The 14,834-nt window shown below is 40.5% G+C and overlaps 2 protein-coding genes across 3 annotated transcripts in view; one reads left to right on the top strand and one right to left on the bottom strand.

Moving 5' to 3' along the window:
- The window catches only part of LOC135217747 (uncharacterized), a 135,144-nt gene extending 121,224 nt beyond the window's left edge, over positions 1–13,920 (bottom strand). Inside the window, exon 1 of one of the 2 annotated variants that reach the window (XM_064253756.1) lies at positions 12,394–13,920. The gene's annotated coding sequence lies outside the window, so the exon portion shown is untranslated. Of the gene's footprint in view, positions 1–10,842; positions 11,087–12,393 lie in introns of those variants that run through there. The other variant, XM_064253754.1, reaches the window with a different exon arrangement.
- On the top strand, positions 2,408–3,148 carry LOC135217666 (uncharacterized). Its single transcript, XM_064253635.1, has one exon. The coding sequence runs from the start codon at positions 2,408–2,410 to the stop codon at positions 3,146–3,148; it is 741 nt and encodes a 246-aa protein (XP_064109705.1).
- Positions 13,921–14,834: the final 914 nt, after the last annotated feature.

Here is a 14,834-nt window from a genome sequence, read left to right as displayed (position 1 = left end):
AGGAAATTCCAAATGACCTCATAGTTGGAATTATCAACACAATGTATAAGAAAAAAGGGGACCGATCAGTTTGTGGAAATTACAGAGGAATTACCCTCCTGCCAGTAGCTGGGAAGGTCTTAGCAAGAATTCTTACAACAAGACTAACACCTCTAGCCGAGAAGATCCTGCCTGAGTCTCAGTGTGGTTTTAGACTTGCTCGTGGTACAACTGACATGGTTTTCTCGGTGAGGCAGCTACAAGAAAAATGTCAAGAAAAACACATGGTTTTCTCGGTGAAGCAGCTACAAGAACAATGTCGAGAACAACAACAACCCCTTTACATGGGATTCATTGACCTGACTAAAGCTTTTGATAGTGTCAAGCATGAGCTGCTCTGGGAGATACTATCTAGATATGGATCCCCACCAAAATTCATAGATCCTGAGGCTACTACATGATAATATGTTAGTGACTGTAATGGCTAATGGTAGCTTTACTGAACCTTTCAAAGTTAAGTCAGGCATAAAACAGGGTTGTGTCGCTGCTCCTACCTTGTTTTCCATATTTATAACTGTTGTTTTGCACCTCATTCAAGATGAATTGCCTCCAGGTATCTCCATCAATTACAGAACAGATGGAAGAATATTCAATCTCAATCGGCTAAAGACAAGAACTAAAGTAAATGTTACTGCTATTATTGAGCTTCAGTATGCAGATGACAACGCTGCCTGTGCTCAAACTGAAAATGATGTGCAAATTATATTGAATGCATTTGCAGATGCTTACTCTTGTCTTGGGCTTTCCATCAACATCAGAAAAACCCAAGTATTATATCAACCACCCTCAACTGAAGCCATAAAGTTTCACTTACTATAAAAATTAATGGAGAAGCTCTAGAAACTGTACACCGCTTCCCATACCTGGGCAGTCATCTATCTTCAAATGCCAATATAGATGATGCAGTTCAATATCGTCTAAGATGTGCTAACTCAGCTATAGGAAAACTTCACAAGAAAATTTTTTATGATCATGACTTGCATGTTAACACCAAAATAAAGGTATATCAGGCAATAGTCCTACCAACCCTTCTTTATGGTTCCGAAACCTGGACAACTTACCTATGCCATGTTAAAGCCCTTGATAAATTCCATCAACGATCCTTGCAAAACATCTTGAGAATAACTTGGCAAGACCGCCGTAATAATGTAAGAGTTCTTGAAGAAGCCAGCTGCCTCAGTATTGAGGCCATGGAAGAGATTCAAAGACAGCTTAAAAGACAACTTAAAACTATGACAGCTTAAAAGACAACTTAAAACTATGTGACATTGACTATAAAACATGGGAGACCGATGCAGTGGAGGGGAGCACGACAGTTCGCCGCCGCCAGTTCGCCGCGCGCCAGTTCGCCGCGCGCCAGTTCGCCGCAGAACCATTTCGCCGCCAATATAAAAGCTGGCAAACATGCACAGGGTATATTAAATGAGGAATAGGATAATAGGAAAGTATAGCCTAGAGATTGATAATTTATAACGTTACTATTATCATCATTATTGGTATTATTATCAATTTCTCAATGAAAATGCCAAATTTGCCTCAAAGAAGAAGCTTACGAAGCTTATACAGATTTTTTACTCGTCCGCATCTCAGAAATCAAAGGAGGCAAACTACCTCTTTGCCAAATGAGTAAAGTACCTTATATTCCTCGCAGTTTCTCGGCCGTATCTCAGAGATCAAACGAGGCAAACTACCACAAGGTGAGTTATAGAAAATTGTATAGTATATAAGTACCGCACGAACCAAGAGTCATCACGTCACTTAAGTCTTCATTGCTCTGTGCTCTGTTCTTCAATGTTCCAAAGCCATAATGCCGCCTGTTTTCTCCGTTCGTGGAAAGGAGAAATTCGTTGACAACGGCACGACATACGTTTTCGATAAGGTTTCAAAAGACGGCGAAACGCAGCTCTGGCGTTGTGATCGACATTCTTCCTGCAAGGCGCGTATTCATGTTCACCAAGGAAGAATAACCATGCGTATTGGTGCCCATACACACCTCGGAGACTCGGCCAACGTTGAAGTGATGACAGCCCTGACGGACTTGAGAAATCGTGCCGTTCAAACGCAAGACCAAACCGCACAAGTGATAGCCGCAGCCACCGAAAATTTATCGCAAGCTGGACAAGGTGCTCTGCCGAACATGCCCAACTTGAAACGGACGGTACAGAGGAAGAGAGTTGCTACCCTGGCCGCCCCTCCGAACCCGCTTTCGTTAGCCAACCTCGCCATACCTCTGGAGTACACGCACTATGAAAAGCATCCTGGTGTTTTTGAGGATTTTTTGTTATTCGATAGTGGTGCTGCCGCTGGTGATGAACGAATATTGATATTTTCCACAGAACGGAATTTACGTGTTCTTCGTTAGTGGCAAATGGATGGAACTTTTGACATAACACCACCTCTTTTCAGCCAACTCTATTCTATCCATGGATTGTACTTAGGCCGCACACACCCTCTAGTGTACGCCCTACTACCGAACAAACGGCAAGGAACTTACGAGACTTTGTTCCGGGAGCTGAATCATCTTACCAATGGTGAAGCTGCCCCTCAGTCGATCATCACAGATTTCGAGATGGCTGCCATTTGCGCCTCCAACGTCGTTTTCCCGCACGCTGAAAACAGGGGTTGCTTTTTTCACCTCGCCCAGAGTGTTCATCGTCGAATACAGCGCGAAGGCTTCAAACAGGGGTACGAGAACGACGCTGATTTTGCGCTACAGTGCCGCACCATCCCAGCTCTAGCCTTTGTCCCGTCTGATGACGTATCTGATGTTTTCGAGGAGCTCAGCCAACACCTTCCAGATGTTTTGCAGCCAGTCTTGGACTATTTTGAGGACACTTATATAGGACGTCTGAATCGCCGTGGATTAAGACGTGCTCCTACATTTCCAATTGAATTGTGGAATGTACATGACCGTGTCATAAATAGTGAAGACCGCACCAACAATGTTGTCGAGGCATGGCATCGTTCTGTCCAAGTCACAATGGGTGAAATTCGGCCTTCGATATGGAAATTCATTAAAGGACTTACTCGATCGCAAAAACTTAGAGACACTGAAATTGTAGGACTCTTGGCTGGAAATCCTCCCCCCCCGACGTCGCCCCCGATATGAACTTTTAAATGAGAGAATCGAAACTATCGTGAATGATTATCGTAATAGAGATAACATGGACTATCTACGAGGACTAGCACACAACTTCTGAAGAGACAGCACGATCTGTGGAGTATCAGTTTTTGTATCTGTGCAGAATCAGTAATCAGTTTTTGTACACGTTTCTTCAATATAGGTATCATTTGTTATTACATATAATCTAATGTATCATACGGTATGAATCATGTTTTAGATATTATACAGTGTTCAAATGAAGTTTCATGATTAAATTTTTCAAAACAATCTTTCTTTATTTTTGCCTATTTTTGCCTTTGATCTCTGAGATACGGTCGAGTGAAAAAACTGCGAGGATTACTTTACTTACTTTACTCATTTGGCAAACTGTCTGACCACACTAACCCAATTTGTGATAGTTTGCCTCCTTTAATCTCTGAATAGATGCGGTCGAGTAAAAAACTGCATAAGCTTTGTATTAGCCTCTTCATTATGAGGCAAATTGGGTTTTTTCATTGACAAAATGATAATACTAACGTGCTAAATTATCAATCTCTAGGCTATACTTTCCTATTATCCTATTCCTAATTTAATATACCCTGTGCATGTTTGCCAGCTTTTACATTGGCGGCGAAATGGTCCACGGCGAAAAGGTTGGCGGCGAACTGCCTCTGCAGCGAACTGGCACGTGGCGAACTGTCGCGCGGCGAACTGTCCGCGGTGAACTGTCGTAGACCCGCAGTGGAGCAGTCTGCTTGGAGAGTTAAAGTGAAAGATGGAATTAAAAATTATGAAGAGAACAGAAAGTAGCATCTGGAGAATCGTAGAGCTACAAGAAAAGCTCTTCAGGTCCCTCCACTCCCACCTAACAACACATGATGTTTTTGAGTATAGTTTTCCCCACATTAACCCCAACGTAATATTTACCAACAACCATACTATCCAAGCGTTGTTAAACCATAAAGATAAACTACCTTCAGACCTTTCGTCTGGCATCACCTATATTTACAAGTGTGACGCCTGTAGTGCCACCTATATTGGCCAGTCAAAACGGTCGGTCTGGATAAGATCTTCCGAACATTATGACATTTCTCCTCGTACTGGTTGCTTGCTGGCCAAGCCAACCAGATCACCGATTTTACAGCACATAGAGGAATGTAACACAGGTAGAAGATTGGAAAATTTTAGTGTGCTTGGTACTTTTAGAGAAGAGTCATTATTGAGAATCTCTGAGTCGATAGAAATATTTTTAAGGAAACCGGATCTTAACCTTGACAGTTCATCTTATCCCTTGCTTTTAATATACATCATTCAGTCATTCATTTGCAGTGTAAACTTTCCATCTCTGTCTTTCCCACCATTCTGTTTTCAGTATACGGTTGTAATTTATTTTAAAGATCTTATATAATTTATTTTAAAGATTTTAACCATTATCTTATTGTTGGTACTTTTACTCATCTTTGTCAGCCAATAATTACATAATCTTGTAACTACCATTAAAATACTGTAATGTCTCTTTTAGGCTTGAAAATGTTATGAAGAAACAACGAAACATGTCGCAATAAAAATGTGGTGTCTCTTAACCTACGCTCTTCTTTTCCTACTGAGATTGAGATTTCCAAAACATCTGTCTACTTTCACTAATATATATCTATATATATATATATAAACTATATATATATATATAATATATAGATATATATATATATATATATATATATATATATATATTATATATTATATATATATATATATATATATATACATATATATATATATATATATATATATATATATATATATATATATATATATATATATATATATATATTTTGTGTGGCCTCCATCTGCCCGTGCCTGTACCACAGCCTACATTCTTGAGGGGTATGATTTCAGCAAATCGCAAAAAAGCTGAGACTCAAACTCATTTTCCTGAGAACTTCGGTCACCTCTCTTCGTAGGTCGTCGAGACTTGGTATACCATCATAGTTCACTGTGCGCACTTCAACACAATCCTTTAAGACACTACCAATGTTTTCATGCACATTAAGGTCAAGGGATCTACTTGGAGATTCACTTGACAAGAAGAAATCGGTACCACTGTTTTGAAGTGGTTCCTGTGTCTGAAGAGCCGTGAAACATGGTGCCTTATCGTGCAAAAAATGTGACTTCTTCAACAGATAACACATTTTCAGGATCTTTGAGGAAAGGAAATACTCCACCAGTAAACACAGTTTCTCTGAAGTATTCGCCATTCCATGACTGTCCTTTTTCACAACTTGGCGATAGTGCACGTCATCGCTGGTATCATCCAACTTTGCAGCCCAAATGATGTCATTTTTATGATTTGGCTTCCTGACTGTAAATGAAGAATTCGTCTGATGCGCAACATGAAGAAAGTCAGCTTCATCCAGCTTCATCCCAATCTTTAAGAAATGAACCACAAAAACATGCACAGTCTTCTCTCTGTTGCGGTGATGTTGGGCTTGCTGATAACATGAAATGGCTTGATACCAGATTTTTTCAACTCATGATATACAGCACTATAACTTCTCTTCTTTCCCCTTTTTGTTTCTAGTTCAAGTGCCAATTTATGTAAAGACTTTCTTGGACTACTCACTGCCTCAGCTATGATGTCTTTTGACTTGTGGAAAAAGGACTTCAGGCATTCCAAGATTCTCACTTTTTTGCGATGACTGTCATATGGATTTTTGTTCGTTTCTTTTCACAAAGGATTCATCTCTTTTAATGTATTTAGCTATCCAGGAACGTGAAATGAAGGATGCACCAGCATCCCTGGCCTCTCTGAAGGTTATAGTCCGGATTCGGTCAATCCATCTGATTTCATCAGAGTCGTTAGCCATGGCTGTATCTAACTCTGTCACTCAGTCTGAAAATACAAGAATTGTATAATGAAAAATAGCTTAATAGAAACTTAAGATAATGTAGTTGGAGATAGGCTATAGCAGAAAACTTCATAACTTTCCATTTGTTCTGTGGAGGGGAGGGCTGTAATTTCAGAACACCCGGTATGTATAATTTCACTAAATTAATAATTTCTTTATATCAGTAAAATTACTTATAGAACTTACCTCTTTAAGATCTTCCTACCATTAATATATATATATATATATATATATATATATATATATATATATATATAATACACACACACACAGAGTCAACAGCCGTATTTGTGGAGGATAAGCACTACAACCACCTGCAAATAGCTAAATCTGCAAATAATTAAACCTCCCCCTCCCTAAAAATGTTTATAACTGCTTAAAAGTTCCATCATAAATGTATACTTTAAACTAGCATCCTACATCAAATATAACTTAAACTATTATTTTATAACTGCATTAATCTTTAATAACTGTATTAATCTTTAAAGTTATATTATTAATATCATTTCAAAGTCATCATAAACATTTCGCCCATAAAAATATACATACTGTATGACTTACAACTGTGTGAAAATACTCCAGTCCCCCCTTAGTATTCAACCATGCACATTTTTTTTCATACACTTACTGTTTAAAGCCATCCCATTTTCTTTTACAAGGGAAACATTGGTATATGCATAATTTGCAAGAGAGAGAGAGAGGGAGAAAGAAAAATATGCATGTATATAAAAATAATTTCATGTTATTAAGGTCATTGAGAGTGTCACTGTTCATCTCAAAAACCTCGATAACTAAGGATTTTGCCATAATATGTCATTTTTTATTTTCACATGTCACCACCTTTAGTCCCTTTCTCAACCCCCATTTCTATTAGGGCTGAACTTAGCCTTAAGGGCATCAGGAGTGTCACTATTTAACTCTGCAACCTCTAAAATGAGGAATTACACTAATATCTGTCACTTTTGGTTATTTTTTTTACATGTTACCCCCTTAACACCCCACCCTTTTATTAGGGCTGAGCTTGGACTTGAAGGGCATTGGAAGTGTCAGTATTCATCTCGGTACAATCAAAAGCTATGGTTTAGACATTAACCCTTAAACGCCTATTGGACGTATTATACGTTGATTAAAATTGTCTGTCTTGTGCTTAATTGACGTACAATACGTCAACTACAAAAGTTTTTTAAAATATTCGCGGAAAAATAGTTATAGGCCTATTTCATGAAAAATTTGAAATCACGTGTCTTGAGGGGTACTGGGAGTTCACAGATCAAGGTATTGTTTTGTTTACAACGTTACCCAGGCTGCGAATTTCTTTCTTCTCACACTAAAAAGCATCAGCGACACATCTCAGAAATTCTTTTGTCACTTTGTCATAATTTTTGCACCGTTTTATATTAGCCGTTACATAGAGTTTTATATATGAAAATATGTGCAATTTCATGTAGAATACAACAAAAAATAACCCATGGTTGTAGCTTTTATTAGTTTTCATATAAATCACGCTAAGTACCAAAATTTCAACCTTCGGTCAATTTTGACTCGACCGAAATGGTTGAAAAACGCAATTGTAAGCTAAAACTCTTACATTCTAGTAATATTCAATCATTTACCTTCATTTGGCAACAAATTGGAAGTCTCTAGCACAGTATTTCGATTTATGGTGAATTTTAGAAAAAAACTTTTTCCTTACGTCCTTACCTACTCGCTCACATCCACACCTTCAACTACATAGTCACACTTGTCACTGTTGGCAATCCCAAGACTATCCAGCCATGCAACTTTCACACTAACAACTTCCCCGACCTCATGCAGCACTTTTACACTCTTTCACAACCAACAGTACCCCCTTCCATATCTTATTGTTTATCCCTCTGTCCCTATCCAAGTACAACTCCTGACGTACATTCCCTTTCATATGCAACCTAATCATATTCGTGCTCAGACGGACCACCATCCCACACTTCTTCAAGAACCTGTACCCTAACAACACATATTTATCATTCATTCCCTCAATCACACAAAAGTTACTTTCATCCATCAGTACCCTCTCGGTTTCTATCCTCTTATGCAACATTCCCACCACAGGCATACCTAAATTCCCTATTCCTCATACCTCCCCTTTACACTTCTTAGTCTCACACTCACTCTGCAACTTATCACATCCATTCCTAAAAAGAACATTGACACTTCAGCCGGTATCAATCAGAGCAACCAAACACACCCCTTTGCACGGTCCTTTTACACTCATACATTCATGGTCTTTACCCCCGAACCCTTCTTCAAGCAACAACCCTTCTCGTACATGCATCACTCTTACTGCCTGCACACTAGAGGACCCACCCAACTGAACCCCCTTAACACCTAGTTTCCTGAATTCCCAGCCTGATTAATCCTCTTTCGCCCACAGACACTTGCCACATGACCTTCCATTCCACATTCAGCACACTTTGCACGTTGTTCTGTACACATCCTAGCATAATGCCCATTCTTTCCACAGTTGCTGCAAACCACATTTGCACGGGTATCCTGACATCCACTCGTTATGTGCCCTACCTGTCCACACTTGTAACATTTAATATCCCTATCTTTCTTACACTCGCTCACTAAATGGCTCGTTTGCCTATACCCGGAGCACATTCCTAATGCCCACCAACATTTATTCTTCTTTTCTCTTGTAGGTTTCCCCATACTTACAGTACTTGTTCTAATGCTCCTATCAACCGCTCACTCTGCCATTCACCTCGGCCCTTCTAAGACTGCGTCCCTATAGCTCTTAAACTCAGGCATGGCCTCATTTACTTCTGTCCTAACGCTGACACTTTTGCTCTTTTTCATACACCTATCTACCTCGTAATCCCCAACTATCTCTGAAATATCATTCCATGTTAACCTCACATTCGTCCATCTCATTTTCTCCTTATGTTTCAGATTTATAAACTCATATACACTCTAAGGCCACTCTCAGGCACAGTCGCTAACAACTTCCTCACTAACTCCTTACACTATTTTATTCCCTCGTCCCCAAACTTTTTTTTAGCTATTGTCTCTAACCGGTATACATACGCCGACAATGACTTTCCAACATTCATTCTTGCTTCCTCAGAATCATTCTTCCTCCTATATCAAACGCTACTCTTTATCCTCTTTGCTTGTTCCACAATCCTGGCTTTCATGCTCTCATACAGCACATTCCCTACACTCATCATTACCCCATACATACTCAACAAAGATCCCATCAAAAAGCTACCTAACTCCCACCCAAACTCTCTTGTTATCCCCATACTTAGCCACACAATACTTCTCATACTCTCAAAAAAAGTCCCCTACGTCCCTACTACCATAGTCCTCATACTTCTCACATCAGGGTACCTCTCTCATATACACTGCTTTCGCAATTCCTGCTCACTCTCACTCTCACTATTTCATTCTGACTTTCTTACCCTCTTCCAATAATAACGAATCTACTTCCATACTCACATCCATACTTTTAGTCACACCTTTCTTACCCTTCTTCCTACCTACTAATTCCCCCTTACCACTATCTAAATCACTCTCATCCTGTATACCTTACTCTCAACTCTATTCTCACCTTCTTTCATTCTCTTCTTATCTTGCCCACCATCCTTACTAATCATCTTCCCTTTAGCCCTTTCTTTACTCTCAACTCCCTTCTTACCGTTCTGCTCTGATCTATCCCTATTCTGTACCTTCTCTTTCTTCTCCTTATTTACCACAACCACCACAACCATATCACTTTCCTCACTCACACTTCATCCACTTGTTCTTTCATTTTCTTAACCGATCCTGGCCCGTCACAAGACCCAGGAAGCCTGTCTCCGACAGCTCCCTCTCCAATTAGTCCCTTCATCATCTCTTGCACAGCGTTCATCATCAATCCCGACTTCTCATCCATCTTCTCAACCATCCGCGGTTCGGCCTCTTTCACTTCCTCTTTCATTCCCTCTTCTGCACTCCTCACCATCCCACTCAACTCTTCCAACTGCCTCTTATGCTTCTCAGACTCAATCCTCAGCCTCTCATTTTCCACTTCCATTGCTTTCCCAACTTCCCTCACCAACCTCAGCTCCTCCTTCAACCCCTCTACCTCACTCAATCCGTCCATCCTGACTTTTCCTACCACTCATACACACAATGCACCAACTATCCCATCTTTGCCACTCTAGCAATCCCTGTTCGGGCGCCAAAAATAATGTGGCAGGATCACAAGCAAAGCAAAGCAAGCAACATGATCTCCCCACATTTACTTTATCGAACACGGCTGACAAATAGTTCCATCAGCTACACTTTCACACTTTCCCCTTTACATCACTAATTACTCAGGACAATTGGCTTAGCGAGACACAGGACACACAAAACAAACACAAGTACATTCCTTACACTTGAGACACTCAAAGCGAGACACTGTGCTGTCTGCTGGATACAGTTGTTGAGACACGACAACTGCTGAATTCAATACAAAGACAGACAAGCACCAAAACCAAACAAGAACTCCAAAAACTACATAAAAATCACAATGCAAACAAATACTAACAACTCGAAAACAACACAACAAATCATACAACAACTCGCTGCACAAACAACAACAACATCAAATACAACTCGACAAACCAATACATAAACAACTACCAACACTGTCTCCAACAAACAGCTCACAAACACCAAAACACAAAATGAAATACAACACACCCTTTTCAGCTTAACAACAACCAGACAGACACACGCACAACTATACAATATCAAAATCATTCAAATCTTACAACAACAACTGACCATCAATAGACTCTGCCTTATCTCTGTCTTCCTTATCTCTGTCTTCTACGATTTCTCATCACAGACTGACCCACAACCGCACCAACAGACAACCCAAAACGACTGCCCAACATGCAAACCATCGCTAACCATCCACACACTCTCAATAGAGAAAATTCTTAAAACTCTCAATTATTCCTGACAACTACAAACAACCCAACAACTCTCTCTCTCTCTCTCTCTCTCTCTCTCGATGTTGTCAAATGTAACTACCATATCACTCCTCCATAATATTAAATTTAATGCAATTAAATATCAATAAAATTTCTCCTTCCTATTTGCATGTTTATTTGTTTGTAGTATGATAAATTAATGATTTACCTAATAACTAATTTTCAAACATTAATATAAGATTAATAAAAGAAATAGTGATTCCCAGTCTTGTTATCCACTTTGAGAAAGGAGGAAGGGAGAGTAAATGACAGTTTGATATACACATATTGGTGGAGGGGAAGAAGTATTGCCCACAGAGATTCATTTCAATCTTTTGATGTCGTAAGAGTTATTTCTCTCTGTCTCTCTCTCATATTATTCTCTATTTCTCTATGCCCCCGAAATTATTAATAATTTCGCTCTTGATGGTCATATCTATGATGTTGCTCTCTCTCTCTCTCTCTCTCTCTCTCTCTCTCTCTCTCTCTCTCTCTCTCTCTCTCTCTCTCTGTTTTTGGCTATACATATATATTTTTAAGGGTAAAATGTTTTAACCCCCCCACATATATATGATCACATGTAACTTCGGGGCAATGCATGGGTATCGTACATATACAACCAAGATTTGGTGTCATACAGTTTGAATTAATTTTGCAGGAAAAATTTTTCTAGATCCATATATCACTATTGGCAACTCTTCAGATCACCGTATAAGAGTTGGAGGAAGCTGTAAGACCTTACCCAGTAATTATATAGCTTTTAGTTTCCACTTACGGCAGTCTAGTTCAAATTTTACAGGTAGTGCTTCGATTGCTCAGTGTAGGTGTACAGTACCGCCCCCCAACGGCAATACTAGAAATGACTTAGCTAAGCACTTCATTCTTTTTTCTGCTGCACTTGACTAAACATCGAGTGCTAACATAAGCTTGTTCTTATTTTCCAGTTATGTCACCGGATTTCGGTAGTGTTACACAACCACCAGAATGCATTCGTAGCCTTCGAGAAGGATGACTTTTGTCTTTTTTTCATTTAATTCAGATTATCATCAAACCAGATATTTGTATTCTCCGGGAATAGTTCTTAATGTTGTTTAGGATTTTAAGTCAGAACCAAGTAAAAGTAAATAATTTCCTGTATGCTCAAGTTGCCCCTGTGAACTGAAAGCCTCCATTCTCTCTAAATCCCCTCTCCATTCCCATTTGCTGCTCTGGAATTCACTCCACAGGTGTCCTGAGGAGGGAGGAGGGATTTTAAAAGGACTGGGCCACAGCAGCTCTGTCTGAGAACTTGCTCAGAACCTCAGAACTTCCTCAGAACATCAGAAGCTCAGAACTTTCTCAGAGGCCAGACACCTCTCACCTGCAGAAGACCACTCTCCTCTGTTTTGCTCCCCCTGCTTCCTCTGGGGATCCCACAAGTGTCCTTATACCGTCCATAGTGCCTTTGACATGAATCAGTGCGCTGTTCATTGTTGCCTGAGTGCATTATCCTCTCTCTCTCTCTTGCAGGTCTCAACAGGATAGGAAGAATTAAAATTCCTTTTACATGAAGAGTGCCCCTGGAGAAATCCCTGGCCATGTATCGAGTCCTATCGCATTGCCCCATTTATGAAAAAGAAAAAGGAGTAAATAAGTTGAACAAAAAAAGTTTTGCAAAACATTAGCATAAATTCATTTAACGTTAGAATAAGCGACAAGGAAATTCAACAGTCAGCGCTTTCATTCTGTGTAGAGAGAAATAATAAGGGTAGGTACTACCTATTGCCTTCCACAAAGGGCAGCTGCTTAAGAGCATGTGTTGTTTCCCAGCCTTTCCCTAAATTCCCCTAATACAGCCTTGGGCTAAGGCCAGGTGCAAATCCAAAATCCTCTCACTTCCCTTTCCCTCCATCTTGCCACCCCGTGTGAAAGCCAATTTCTCCAGGGATTTAAATTGGCGAGTTAGAATTGGTAGGTCTTTAGTTTTGCAAGGTAAAATAGAGCTGCAAAAGGAATTGATACAGGGAGTTCTGTGGAGATGGTAATTATGCGGCGGTGAGAGAAGTTTTATTCTGGTTCTTCCTCTTCCCTTTAGTGTTTACATAGCCCGTGTAAAATACGAATTCTGAGCTTTGCTAGCGTTGAAAGGGTAAAACAGACAAAAGATTTGCATTGGTAAAAGAATTTTAAAAAAATTTTATCCCCCCCTTCGTCTTCGTCCCCAAGGTGATAAAAAAACCATATATTCATTTTTATTTTATCAACTGTATTTACCATGGCTTTTCAATTGGCATTTACAGATCCCATTACAACCCAGTACACATGTTGAGGTTTCCATGTTTACGAAATTCATTGCTAAATCCATTATTGGTGTTGAGTCTTCTGTCGCACTACACACCAGTTAACTGTAAATTACAGATTTTTATGGTAGTTTTCGTTGGCGTGAGTTTTCCGCTGCACTATGTGCCAGTAGTATCTGTATTTACAGGGATTTTAAGGCCATCTTGCTAAGTATCGGCGTTGAGTTTTCTGCCCGTACATCGTATTAATCTACATGACAATTAGAGCTTAGATGTGCTGTTATTTGCCATGATCTATCTTGAATTATAACCATATTTGCTTGTGTGAGTTTTCCGCACCAGAGTGGATTTTATTTACAGTCTATTAGACAATCAGTTCCCACGCCCCTTGTGTGAAGCATTTACAATTTGTTTTGCTGTTATTTCCAAGTCGCCTGCGTGAGTTTTTCGCACTGGAGTGGATTTCATTCAATCTAGACTACCATTCCTATGCTAACTGCGTGAGGCATTTACAATTTTGTATTAGTATTATTCCCCACGTCACCTACAGAGACAGCATTCTAGGCAGCCGAAAGGGAGAATGAGAGAGAAGCACAAGAGAAAAGAGAAGCAGTCGACAGAGAAGCAGCTGGAAGAGAATTCCAGGCAGCCGAAAGAAAGAAAGAAGCCCAGGAGAGATGGGAAGTTGCAGAGAGAGAAGCTGCAGAGAGAGCACATCAACTGGCTATGGCAGTCCAGAGTGCCACTCTGGCACCCCCAAGTGCCATGCCCTTCCTTCACACTCTCGCCTCCACGGCATGGGCACCCTCATTAGGATTTGGGATGACAGCGAGCCTGATTCCTGGCTTGATCATGTCAAACAGGTGTTTGAGAACTTTGATCCGACCCCTCCTCCTTGGCAAGCATCTCGCTGGCAAAGTATGGACTGCATTTGAGGCCCTCCCCCTGAATGAGCGACAAGATCTCGCCCTCGTTCGAGAGGCAATCCTTGTGGCTTATGAGTTAACCCCAGACTGTGGAGGCAGAAGTGGAGGAGCATGCCCAAGGAGGCTAACCAAACATGGACAGAGTGGGTAGCCAAGAAGACACCAGCACTCCATAGGTGGATGAAGGCCATCAAAGCAACATCTGTTGAGGTCTTAGAACTTTTTCAATTAGAGGACCCTGTCCTATGCTGCCCCTGATCTTGCCACCCACTTGGTGGACAAGGCTCCTAAAACTCTTGTGGAGTGCTGTAGATGGGTGGACACCTACGACACCCATCATCTGCTGCAGAGTTCGTTGAAGAAGAAAATTCACCCCGCTCTCTCTCTCTCTCACTCCTGCTGCCACCTCTCAGCCTACCCAGCGCCCCAAATATCCTCCATGGAATCCTGTGTGGGGGCGCTGTAATAAACAAGGGCACACCACGGAGCAGTGCCTCTCATAGTTTGATCATCCTCGGCAAGCTGCCGCTACTCCTCAGAATGGAACTCCCCATCATTATAATAGTAAGAATAATGGCCATTGGAACAGAAACAAC

This window comes from Macrobrachium nipponense, chromosome 7, assembly GCF_015104395.2.
Source record: "Macrobrachium nipponense isolate FS-2020 chromosome 7, ASM1510439v2, whole genome shotgun sequence".
Lineage (NCBI taxonomy): Eukaryota > Metazoa > Arthropoda > Malacostraca > Decapoda > Palaemonidae > Macrobrachium > Macrobrachium nipponense.
The sequence above is the reverse complement of the archived record's forward strand: the minus strand, read 5'-3'. Positions and strand labels throughout refer to the sequence as shown.